Source organism: Hippocampus bargibanti, linkage group LG03, assembly GCF_051943395.1.
Source record: "Hippocampus bargibanti isolate YZ-2025 linkage group LG03, ASM5194339v1, whole genome shotgun sequence".
NCBI classification, from domain to species: Eukaryota; Metazoa; Chordata; class Actinopteri; order Syngnathiformes; family Syngnathidae; genus Hippocampus; species Hippocampus bargibanti.
In genome coordinates this window covers 27,564,219-27,577,289 of record NC_142736.1, presented here as the reverse complement: position 1 = coordinate 27,577,289, position 13,071 = coordinate 27,564,219, and the positions used below count along the sequence as shown (strand labels likewise).

General features: G+C 40.6%; 1 protein-coding gene across 3 annotated transcripts in view; it reads left to right on the top strand.

The window, feature by feature from the left end:
* Nucleotides 1-13,071, top strand: part of igdcc4 (immunoglobulin superfamily, DCC subclass, member 4) — a 68,980-nt gene that overhangs the window by 38,020 nt on the left and 17,889 nt on the right. For 2 of the 3 annotated variants that reach the window (XR_016114525.1, XM_088992913.1), the window contains exons 4-9: nt 3,612-3,748; nt 6,372-6,506; nt 8,373-8,525; nt 10,686-11,096; nt 12,286-12,450; nt 12,549-12,686. Coding sequence is in view for 2 of the 3 variants with exons in the window: in XM_088992913.1 (XP_088849039.1) it covers nt 3,612-3,748; nt 6,372-6,506; nt 8,373-8,525; nt 10,686-11,096; nt 12,286-12,450; nt 12,549-12,686 (1,139 nt within the window). In the remaining variant the exon portion in view is untranslated. The remainder of the gene's footprint in view (nt 1-3,611; nt 3,749-6,371; nt 6,507-8,372; nt 8,526-10,685; nt 11,097-12,285; nt 12,451-12,548; nt 12,687-13,071) is intronic. The other variant, XM_088992914.1, reaches the window with a different exon arrangement.

Genomic DNA, 13,071 nt, shown 5'->3' with positions numbered 1-13,071 from the left:
TAGATCTTTGTGCAATAAATGACACTGTTTTATGTTTTATGAAAATAGCTTCTTTTACTCCATCTATTTATTTCAAACCATCCATTTATTTCAAACCATCTATGTTCTTTCGCTAAGATTTTAACCTCATTGTCGTCAAATGATGGGTTGCTAGCTTTTAGGTGCCTATGTACTGCCGATTGAGGCCCACTAGTATTATCCCTGCGATGTTGATGTAGTCTTTTTTTGAGAATTTGTTTAGTCTCCCCTATATATTGCTCTTTACAATTTTCATTTTTACAATGTATTGAAGAAACTACGTTACTTTGTTTTTCATTTGGCAGCCTATCTTTTGGATGCACTAATTTTTGCCTTAAAGTGTTTATCCGTTTGTATTAAGTAGGAATTTTGTGTTGCCAAAGGAGTCTGTAGTTTTTCAGAAACTCCTGCAATGTAAGGTACTGCTACTCCTCTCATTTTAGTATCTTCAGAATTGTTGGTTTCATTCCCTATTCTTTCCTTTTGACATTTGTTAAAAGACCACTGAGGGTAACCACAGTTTGTGAGTGCTCTCCTGATATGTTTTGACTCCTTTTCTCTACCTTTGACGCTTTTTGGTATTAGTTTAGCCCTATGCTGGAGGCTTCTGATAACTCCTAGTTTGTGTTGTAGAGGGTGGTTAGAATCGAAAATTAAGTATTGGTCAGTGTGCATAGCCTTCCTAAAGACTTCTGTTTTTAGCGCTCTGTCCTCTTTTATTATTACTTTACAAAAAAAAAAAAACTTTTAAAAACGGAGAAGCAGCTATGAGTATGTTGCGTTGAAGAAACTCAGAGCTGCTTATAGTGCTGTATTTTTACTTTTCGTATCTTGAAATATATTTCGTAACAAGAACCAATATTTTCCCATTGAGGCGTTTTGTAATTTGAAATATTTGTATGAAGAGATGTTTGTAAGTAGAGGTACCACCGTATTACATAACTTTAGCCAATGTTTATCAACATAATTCTTAAATGACTCTCATTGACTCTATCGATTCAAAATACACTGAATGAAAAAAAAAAGATTTTCGAGTGATATTCTAATCTCATCGAGATCCACTGTGTAGTCACTGTAATGATCTCTGTTGTTAAGCAAAACAGCAGCAGCTTCCCAATATGCGTTAACACTCTCTCACATAAGTAAAAGTGTCGAGTCACACTCGCATATTTAAGATTTCACTATGAAGTATTCCGGGTAATTCCTCCATTTTTGCCCAGGCGTTGTCGCGATGATTTGTTCCAGTGTTGTTTATGTCCCGGGGAGATTCGTGACTTCGTGACTCGTTGGCGTTTCCAGCTCTCTCACACCCGGCTCGACACTAATGGCTCGACACCCTGTGTGACCTGCGAGCAGCTTGATGCTTACGAGGGCCCGTGAGTGAGATAAGGCTTGAACACCTCGGCCGTTGCTAATGGCCTGTCACCATGAGCTGCCTTTTTAGTTTTCCCTTGCTACTCCAACGATGGGACTTTTTTCTTTTTTTTTTTGTATGGTCATCTCCCGATTCTACTTTGCGGTATACCTCGTTAGAGGGAACCTCTACTGATTCACAATTGACCATTCGCCTCCACCTTCCTCTTCACCATGACTTTGTCCCCCATTTTCACCTGTGAGCATAAAAAAAACAGCAATTAAAAGGAAAACCAACACAATTTTTTTGTTTCCTAATTGACATCAGAAAAATGTTTTATAGCATCAAAAATGCCCAAAACATGCAGGCTGATATTTTTAGTCAAATGAAAAACACCAATAAAAATGAGTTAAAGTGTCCAAAAACTACTTCAAAATGACCCCGGAGATGCCAAGTTTCATAAGGTCCCGCCCCCTTGTTCGTGACGTCACGCCCGGACGTCTTGCCTTGCTCTAGAATCAAAACAATGGCTTCAGATTCGGAGAAGATGCTTTCTTGTTACTCATCCAGTTATGAATATGATTCAAATAGTTCTGAAGAAGAAAGCATAAATGTTTGCAATCGATTAAAGAAGTCCTTCCGTATCAATTCGAGCCGTCTGGACTCCAATGTAGCGTCCCAGAAAATGCACAAGCTGGCGCCCAAGCTTCGTTGGAAATGGACTGATTTGTCTGCTGGGAATTTGTGTCAACTAATATCAAGTAGTAGTCTTGGTGCAACACACAACGATTCACCATCGCGATATGTATTTTCCTCGTAATGTCGCCATCAACACGGATCAACACGATGTTTTTAGACCAAACAAAGTACCCAAAATGTCGCTTTCTCGGTCAGGAGTGTTCCAGACGTGACGTCACGTCAGGCGTCGGCAACTCGAAAACAAGACTTCCTGAATATTCAGCGCAAGTCTTAAAATGTAAAATATTGCTCTATGCCGTGGAATCTTTCTAAAATACGCTCAGTAGAAGTCATTTGAAGTGATTTTACAAATTATGGAAACAACCTGTTCCGGAGGCGTCGGTTGTCCTTTCATGTTGGTGCATAACTTAGACACAACCAAAAAATTGCCGTTTCAGGTATTTGAGAACTGCATCTAGGTCATTGTTTACAGTGTCCATGTATTACAACATCAAAAATAACAGAAAATAACAACGAAGAAAGTAAGATTTTTTTTTATTTTTGTGGTTGCAAAGCGGTTGGATCTGTGGTACAAAAATGCTGTGGACCCCAAAAAATGAAGGCAGGAAGGAAGGAGCAGGGGATATTTGACAAATTGTATTAAATAAAGTCAGCAGGAACAAAAACTCAAACAACAAAGTCATTAGAATAAAAAGGTCCAAAGTAGCAAACAAAATCGTGAATAAAACATGACAAGACGAAACAAACCTGCCAGGGTGAAACAAACAACGACCCGACACTGAATGATCGGGCCGGGAGTCCTTTTAACTGCCACTGATTAAAACGACCAACACCTGTTCAGCTGCAGGCGGGGCGCTACAGTGCCACCTGTTGGTCGCGAACATAAACGTGACAGTACCCTTGTCTCAAGCGACTGCTTGCAGAAGTCCCAACAGTCTTCCAAAAGGAGACGGCAACCCTTGCTTCTCCAAGGAACATGATCATGAAAGTGGAGGTGACGGCAACCCTTGCCTCGCCAGGAAACAGGAATCAGGGGGCGATTGTATCCCTTGCCTCGCCAGAGAACAGGAAATAAAAGGCGACAGCTTCCTTGCCTCGCCAGGGAACAGGAAACACAAGGTGACGGCAACCCTTGCCTCACATTGGTTATCAAATTACATGTTGGTTGTCCTTTTTTATGGTTGTTTTTAACTCAGATAATGGCATTGTTTCAAGGTGGGTCACAAATGGACCGATTAAATACTTCTGACCTTTTATTCGCTGCAACATGGTTAGTATCGTCCATTTGTGAATGTCCTCCATCTAAATCTGCAGCTCATTTTTCAGTTTAATGTTTTTAGAGAGTCATATTCTAGTCATAACACTCATGACGTGACTTCTGTCAATGGTCCCCTGCTTTAACAAGGAGCATCAAGGCCTTGAAAGGACACAGTCGGAATCCCGCAGACTCGACTCGGATGTGTCGACACACTGCGTGTTGTTTGTATTCGGCTTCTGACTCGAGTCTCCCTTTTCTTGCTCATCTTCTCACTGTGTGAAGCAGGTTCATTTCCCTTCCAATTGGCGTACTCCAGATTCTGGAGGTGACCAGAGAGGATGAAGGCGCCTACCGCTGTGTTGCAACCAACTCTGCCAGGAGGGACATCAGTCACGAGGCCCGGCTAACTGTCACCACAGGTCGGTCTGCCGCAGAGAAAAGTTTCTCTGAGAACATTTTTCATCCTGGCGTTAATTGTTTGGGAAATTCTGGTCAGTAGGTAAATATAGTTAAAGATTAAAAATACGGGATAAAACAACGAACAATATACTGTTGGATCATATACAGTTGAATATACTGTTTCTCAAGATTACCTTCCTCTTTTTGTTTTTCTTTGAAAAATCACAAAATATGGAGATCGATGAAAAGGTTTCTTTAGCCGTCATCTGTACTTCTTTGAAGGTGTCGGACGTTTGGCTTCTTATCCAAGATGCTTCATCAGCGAAGTTCGAAACAGCGAGACGTCCAACACCTTCAAAGAAGTACAGATGGCGGCTGAAGAAACCTTTTCATCGATGGACCACTCCTGTACGACTGAGAGCTTAGACAGATGTAAAATATAGAGATGATATGATTTTAGTGGGACACTTTATCCTGAAACCAATATTCGGAGCATGAACTTATACCCATTTTTAATGTTCACTACGGTTATTTCACATTTTCATTGATTAGATTTGAGATGTTTGTGCACTTGTTGCCGTCCGTATAATTGAATGGACATAATAAACTACAGTACATCAATGCACTGTAATGTGATACCCCATCTTACATAAAAACAAAAAGAAACCAATCAACCACCCTCATCTTTTAAATAGTTAAATCTGGACTTTTCCAGTTTGAGTGGCCTTTCAACATAATACAATTTTCAACTAGAGTACAGGAGTAAGAGGGGAATTGTGAAATTCTGTTTTTTCAACCCAGTTTCTAGGCTTTTAATCACCATTGTGGATTGTCAGTAAAATCCTTGGAAAAACACACAAGCTAAAAATATACAGACAACATACCAAAAATAAAGATAGAAAATGGAGACATCAAATTCATACCGAGTATCTGCGCTCACTTTAAAATCGACCAACCGTCTGGAATGTAATACCTCTCTCTGCACAGCTTGAAGTCTTTGGTCAATCTCGAGATATTGTGCAATGCTTTTGACGAAAATACTTTATTCATACCATCATCACTCTGCTTCAAACGTTTGCCTGATCTTGAGTCACACATTCAAATCACTGAGTTTCCTTAATGCCCAGTGGGAAGCATGCAAAGCTCCTCTTTTAACCAGTTCTGGATCTACAGATAACAATGTAAAAGTACAAAATGCAAATCCACAGCGCAACTAATTTTCAGATAGAGTGGCAGTATTCATGATGAAGCCAGGATGAAAGTTACTGCTTTATGCACGGCAATCTTCACTCCATCATTACCGCTCTGTCTCCTCATGAATAAAATGAATCTGCTCAGAAGGAGCAGATACATTTGCTGCCTTGTAGAAGCAATTGCTGTCTTATATTGTTTTTTTTTCCATTCCCAATGTGGTTTTTGCAGTTTTGACATGACACATAGCTGATCTGTCAAAGTTGCCAGGCCTGCTGCAAGGAGACATTTGTCTTAAATGTTGTGATTTTTGCCCCCATTCCAATATTCTACAATAAAACAAACATATAAGTAAATAAACAAATAAAATAAATAAATTGGAGATTAGGGCCCCATATTTGAACTGAGTAATGGAACCAAGAAAGCCTTGTGTGTAACATTTTTAGACTGACTTTTTCTGAGATTTGCACAATGCTCACGTCAAACGTCACATGGACTCAATATCAGGTGCAAAAGCTCGACAAAGAACCATCCTTCTTGAGATTTCATTCAAAGGCTGAAACACAAAGAACAGTACAAAGTACAATTAGCATAACTAAAATCGTGTGGGAGAGTGAAGAATGATTTCCGAATGTTTCTATGTTCTCCTTACCATACATTTTTTAGAAGTACAGTGATACCTCGGTTTACGAACCCTTTGGCTTACGAAGTTTTCGGTTTACGAACCTTAAATTTATGAACATTTTACCTTGGCATACGAACTGTTTTTCGGGATACACACGGAGCTGCCACAATGAGTTATGTGTCTTTCGCGAACAAGCCCATTCTCCTGACAAGAAAATGGCAACCGGCTTGTTTTGGTCCTCTATTCCCCGCCCCCAGTTGTCGGTTAAAGCCACGTGATTGGTCAATAACGCAGCAGTGGGGGTGGGGGTTACAGAGAGAGAGTGAAGCCAAAAAGAAAATGGCTGCCGACCTTTTTTTTATCTTCTATTCCCCACCCCCAGTCTTCGGTTAAAGCCACGTGATTGGTCAAGAACGCATCAGTGAGGGGAGGTGGTTTAAACATTAAAGAGACAGGCAGACGACAGTGAAAGTTGAAACCGGCCACTCCATTCCATCAAGACATCAACGACCATCACAAAGGTAAATAAAACAACTTTATATACAGGACAGTTTATTTATATAATTATAATACCATTGCACATTTATTATACATAAAATGAGGTATAGGTTGTGTAGTTTTAAGGCTTAGAGAATTAGAAAGTAGAAAATTATATTTTATGGGGACCTGGGAATGGATTATTCTCATTTTAATGGTTTACTATGGGAAAATAATTTTTGGGATACACACTTTTCGCCTTACACACTGTCTGGGAACCAATTAAGTTCGTAAGGTATCACTGTAGTTTCAAGAGCGCTTTAGCATAACTGTGTTCATCTGTCTTCCAGGCTCTGCAGAAGCCCTGAACAGAGTTCTGATCATAGCACCGCCTCAAAATGTGACAGTGGCTCTCGGCCGTCCAGCCGTGATGGAGTGTATGGCACAGGGTCAGCCCAAGCCGCTGGTGTCCTGGAGCAGACTAGGTAACTTCGCTCCCCCCCTTCCCCTCACCATGCCTAAACACATATTGTCTGACTTCATTTCCATTGCTGTCCAAAATCTTTTAACGTGTCAATGACTCACGCGTTGTCAGTCTTTCTGAAAGGTTTGTACCTGCTGTTGGAAGAGTCTCACGCACAATAGACACCACCTCTATTGTTCCATTGTTCTGTTATACGGTGCTTTCCATTGTGTTATTTATCATGTCAAGTTCATGTGTGCTTTCACAGAGCACATACACACACACACACACATTCTGCTAACGCAAAGTAATTTCCAAAGTTCCATTAAAAATTTCACAGAAAATAATAATGGCCTATTTTGATTGACACCAGACGAATTGCATGTGCTTCATATCGCGGCCAAATCCAGGACATGGGTCCACTTCCATTTCATTTGGAATTAAAAACATTTGAAGTACAGTGAGATCTCAACTTACGAACTTAATTGGTTCCCAGACAGAGTGTGTAAGGCGAAATATGTGTATCTAAAAAAAAAAAAAATCCCATAGAAAACCATTAAAATGGGAATAATCCGTTCCCGGGTTTCCACAAAATATACTTTTCAACTAAATAAGCCTTAAAACTACACGCAACATACCTTATTCTGTGTATAATAAATGTGCTATTGTATTTTAATGAAAGAAATACACTGAATTGTATCATAAAGTCACTTTATTTACATTTGTGATGGTCATTTATGGCTTGATGGAATGGCGTTGGAGGTCGAAGGTCAAAGGGAATTGCTGTTTGGAGAGAGAGGCGCATTACATGAGGACTGTAATTAAAGAAATAACCTGTGCTGTAAAATAAAGTTATATTGACCTTTTTGATGGTCATTGATGGCTTATGGAAGGAGAGTCACCTTCCAGAAGGACTGTTGTGCTGTTTGGTCGTGTGCTTCGGCCGAAGATCACTCCGCCAGCCGTGGTGGGTGTGTATTATGAAAATAGTGCTTCTTATAAGGTTTAATTTTCATAAATTTGAGGTTTGTAAGACAAAAAGTTTGTAAGTTAAGGTGTTTGTAAGTTGAGGTCTCACTGTACTAGAAACGCCCTGTCATACAAATGTAACAATAAAGTAACTGAAGTTAACTCATTCACTGCCATTCCCGAATTTATTCGGAAATTAAAAAGTATGACGTGGAGTGCCATCCCCGAATTTTTTCGGGTTTAGATTTTTCTCCAATAAAGCGTAGGTCAGACCTCTAGCAATCTTTGTCCCTCCCACGAGGGGGCAGCATTTGCATTCTGTACAGCTGTCCCCATTTCAGCTCAGATATCTCCAGACCCATATAACTTGGGAATTAACTCTTTTTTCTGATGAAAGAAGAGAGTCTAGGGTTTCTTACGCTGCATTGAATATTTATGTTGTCATAAAACTCAATATTCTGTGGGTCCTGCAATTTGAGTGAAAATGACAAAAACCCTGGTACTGGACTCGAGTAGACACATTTTTGCACATTGGCTGGCAGTGAATGAGTTAATATTAACAATACGGCTCCATCTGTCCAAACGCGATTGAAACTGTGGTTTATTTATTCATTTGTAATGTTTGCATTTCCAACAGTCCTAATTGCTCTAGAAGTGTAAAAAGAAGTCAACCTTGTCAAGAGTTGCAAAAATGTAAAGCATGACTGAGACGAAGGCAGATTCCATGACAATGGGGGGAAAACGTTTGTAAAAAAAATCGAAGGTTTGGTACTAAAATCTGATCTTGCGAGGTACACTGACTGCAGAATCGTGAATGACTTTGTTTTCCCCACCGAACGGAACAGATTTGTTTCTGAGCCTGATTTAAATAGTATACCGTTATTTCGTCACAAGCTATTGATTGTTCCACATTGATCAGATGGGAAGCCCATTTCCACAGACGTGGTTGTCCTCGCTACGAACCTGCTCATCAGAGACACCAGACGCCACCACGGGGGCATCTATGTCTGCAGGGCCAACAGGCCTCGCACCAGAGAGTTTGTTACTGCTGCTGCTGAGCTACACGTGCCTGGTAAGTTACGCTTAGCGCTTGGGTTTACATACCCTCAAGTCAGCAAATAATTGTACAGTGATACCTTGGCTTACGAACTTAATTGGTTCTTAGACAGAGCGTGTATGGCGAAAAGTGTGTATCCCAAAAATTAATTTCCCATAGGAAACCATTAAAATGAGAATAATCCGTTCCCACGTCCCCATAAAACATAATTTTCTACTTTCTAATTTTCTAAGCCTTAAAACTACACAAAATATACCTTCTTTTATGTATAATAAATGTGCTATAGTATTATAATTAAATAAACTGTATTGTATAATAAAGTCGTTTTATCTACCTCTGTGGTGGTTGTTGATGGCTTGATGGAATGGAGTGGCCGGTTTCATCAGCATTAAACACTTGATGAGGAACGTAGCATTCTACTTTCTCCATCTTGAGGAATGATCCCTTGTAGGTGCTTTCTCTGTGATAATTTTACCCAGTTCCTCATCAATTGTGTTCTGTTTAGCTGGGTTGATAGCTTTTTGCATCAGGTGTACAGATGGCTTTTGCGGGTTATCTGTGGAGCCTGATTGATGGGATATTTTAACCTTGCAGTCTACACTCTGCCTTTGAACTATCTAAGTTGAAACGAGTCCAAACTTCACTGTTTTCTATACATTTGCTCATTCTCTCTGTGGTCTGCCTGTCTCTTTAAGGTTTAACCGCCTCACTCTCTCTCTGTCTCTCTCTGTCTGTCACCCCCACCCCCTCACTGCTGCATTCTTGACCAATCCCGTGGCTTTAACTGAAGACTGTGGGCGGGGAATAGAGGACAAAAACAGTCAGCTGCCATTTTGTTGTTAGAACGGGCTCGTTCGCGAACGACACATCACTCATTGTGTGTATCCCCAAAAAAGAGTTTGTATACAAAGGTAAAATTTTCATACATTTAACATTCGTAAACCGAATAGTTCGTAAGCCAAGGGGTTCGTAAACCGAGGTATCACTGTACTGGACATGAGTGTTCTTGTCAATGTATTCGTCGAGGGAGCAGCACTAGAATATAAGGCACAGTTTGTTAAATCTGCTCGTGGACTTACTGGTAATTTCATTAATGCAAATCGTCAAATGAAACTCCAAAAGTAATCTTTCGGGAACACCTTGAAAAGTCAGCAAACGATAAGGTGGCTATAAAAAAAAATGCCAATTTTGCATGCGGCAAGAACTAAAATTACTCATGATTCATTATAAAAACGACATTTTAGCATTTGACCAGATGACATTGGAGCATTTTCCTGGTTTTATCACAATTGTCATTTTTCCACATAACCTTATTTGGCAGCCCGGAGCTTTATGAGGCCCAAAAGGGAGCAAACATTTCCTATTATGCCAACAGTTCTCTAAGGAACGAATATTGAAAAAAAAACTGTTGACGCGGACTGCTTTAGTGTATGTTGAAACCAATTCCAGCAACACACTCGACATCTAATAGCCCCAAGAAGAGGCGTGCGATAATTCCAATATTGAGACTAGAAATTCCTCAAGGGTGGCTTAACTTCACATTAAATGAATGAAATCTGAAAATGGGACCACTGAAGCAAATGTACGCAGTTAGTTTGTGAAAGCTGAGTAGCAGCTTGAAAAACATAAAATTGACATTTTTGGCCACATTATTGACCAAAGGAGATTTCTGCACTAACTCATTCACTGCCAGACGTGTGCAAAAATGTGTCCACTCCAGTGCCAGGGTTTTTGTTGTTGTCACTTGAAATCCCACAGAATATTGAGCTTTAGGGCTACATAAACATTCATTATAGCGTTAGAAACCTTAGGCTCTCTTCTTTCATCAATAAAAAAGTTATTTCCTAAATTATATGGGTCTGCAGTTATATGAGCTTGAAATGAGGGTGGCTGTCCAAAATACAATGCAATACATGCAGATTGGTATATGTAGAGCTTTACTCACAGATTTAGCTCGAACAAAGCGCTAACTTGGAAAAAAGAAATTGCTGCCCCCTTGTGGAAAAGAAAAAAAATCGGCTTAATCGGCATGCAAGCATAAAAAATGTCATATTTTCAATTCCCGAATAAATTCATGAATGGAAGTAAATGAGTTAATGAATAGATGACACAGGCAAACCCCGACTAACTCTACCTGGCCATTGCTCAGATTTCAAAGTTTACTTCTCTCACCAGCCCCTCCAGTCATTCTTCAGCCCCCAGAGACGGTGTCCCTCTCCCGAGGAAACACGGCCAGGTTTGTGTGTAACAGCTCAGGGGAGCCCACCCCGGTGTTGCACTGGTTGAAGAACGGCAAGCCAATCCGCTCCTTGCGTCGTGCCAAAACCCAAAACCCTGGCGTCCTTCTTATCAACCAGCTGGCGCTGGAGGACGCCGGCTACTACCAGTGCATCGCCGACAATGGCCGGGGCACTGCCTGCGCCACCGCCAAACTCACTGTCATTGTGAGGGAGGGCCTCCCCAGCCGGCCTCGACGCCTATCGGTTGCCCCTTACTCCAGCACCACTGCTCTCCTCACGTGGGACAAACCAGAGTACAACTCAGACCAAATCATCGGCTATTCTGTTCATTGCCAGAGGGCTGCAGGTGAGCATGCAAAAATATAGTACGTCTCTCTCTCTCTTTGTTAAATGACTAAATGACTCGCAAACTCTCCCCTCTGGTGCGATCACACAGTCGATTGCTGTGCGAGAGTGAGATGCTGGCTGGCTGGCCAAAATTGTCAAACACATTGGCAGCCTGCTAGCGCGTTGCACTGGCAGGCGTAGAATTATTATTTTTTTTAAATGGAGGTCGTGGTTGTAAGTACGGGTGGTCATAAGTCGAGCTGGTTTTGTGTGTGTGTGTGTATATATATGGAGTAACACACTACAGTAGTTTCGAGACCTGTTGTGGCTCAATCTTACTTACTTCACATATAAGGTGCACCCGCGTATAAGGCACACGGTAATCTTTTGAAGAAAATCATGGCTTTTTGTGTGCTTTATACACCGTAAAAATACAGTAATTTAAAGTGCCCAATACTAACCATGTATGTTTTGTTGAACTTTTATTTGTTTTGTTGAAATTATATATATATATATATATATATATATATATATATTTCAACAAATAAAAATTCAACAAAACATACATGGTTAGTATGGTTAGTATATATATATATATATATATATATTTTTTTTTTTTCAACAAATAAAAATTCAACAAAACATACATGGTTAGTATTGGGCACTTTAAATTACCGTATTTTTCCCGTGTATAAAGCGCACAAAAAGCCATGATTTTCTTCAAAAAATTACCCTGCGCTTTATACGCCGGTGCGCCTTATATGTGAAGTAAGATTTAGCCACAACAGGTCTCGAAACTACTGTAGTGTGTTACCCCAGCCCCTACTGTAGCATCTTATAATGTGGTGTGCCTTATATAAACGTATATGTATTTATATATTATACTTGGAAAACATTATTCACTTTTTAAAGGTGCACCTTATCGTCCGGTGCGCCTTATATGTGGCAAACGTTTGAAAATACACTATTCATTGGGGGTGTGCCTTATATTCCGTGCACCTTATACACAGGAAAATACGGTATTTAAAATACCAAAAATCTTCCATCTCCATCAACTTGATTTCTTTTGTTTTCTTTAAACTCGAGCAAAATTACACCATGCTCAGTTGGCAGTATCTGATCCATTAAAGACGTCTACCCTCATGCACGATGGTGTCATCGTCAAGGTGATGACAGCCAACTACGGACTGATTTGGATTATTTCCCAGGTTCAGACAACGTGGAATACCAGTTTGCGATGAACAATGACACAACGGAGTATCACGTCAAGGATCTTCTCCCCCACACCGCTTACACCTTCTTTGTGGTGGCCTACTCTCCCATGGGAGCCAGTCGACCGTCCCTGCCCGTGACGGTCGACATGCTTGAAGATGGTACATATCATACCTGCGAGAAAATGAATTTCTATTCTGTATTCTGTCTTTATTATTCTTTAGCCTGTGAAGACCTTTTGTCCTCATCTGTTTTACAGTGCCGAGCGCGCCCCCTCAGCTGTCAATTGCCAGCACGTCACCGACAGACATTAGGTTGATGTGGCATCCGTTGTCCTCGCAGCACAGTCGAGGGGCTGTTACCAGCTACCGTATCGAGTACAGCTCTCTGGATAATGGTAAGAAGGTCATATGAATGATGAAGGTCAACCTAAGTCACTTTGTATTCTTTTACAGATACAAGTCAAAGTATCTGTTCTTAGTGTATAGTTTTCCTCAAAGAAAGCAACAGCTTTTCTGAATTTAAATTGCTTTCCAAATAGGATGGCTGAGGGGGATTTACTCATTGTCAGTCTTCTTAAAGGAGCAATTTTACCCCCCCCCCCCCCCCCCCCCCCCCCCCACAATTTTAAACAATTCCCAGTGGTCTTTATGTCTGTGAGATGCGTTTGTCAAAATAACCCAAGGATCGAGAATGGCGCACCGCTTTCCACAACCTATGTCTTGCTGAAATCGATCCATTTTGAGAGGCGGGTCTCATTTCATTATTACCTGCCTCATATA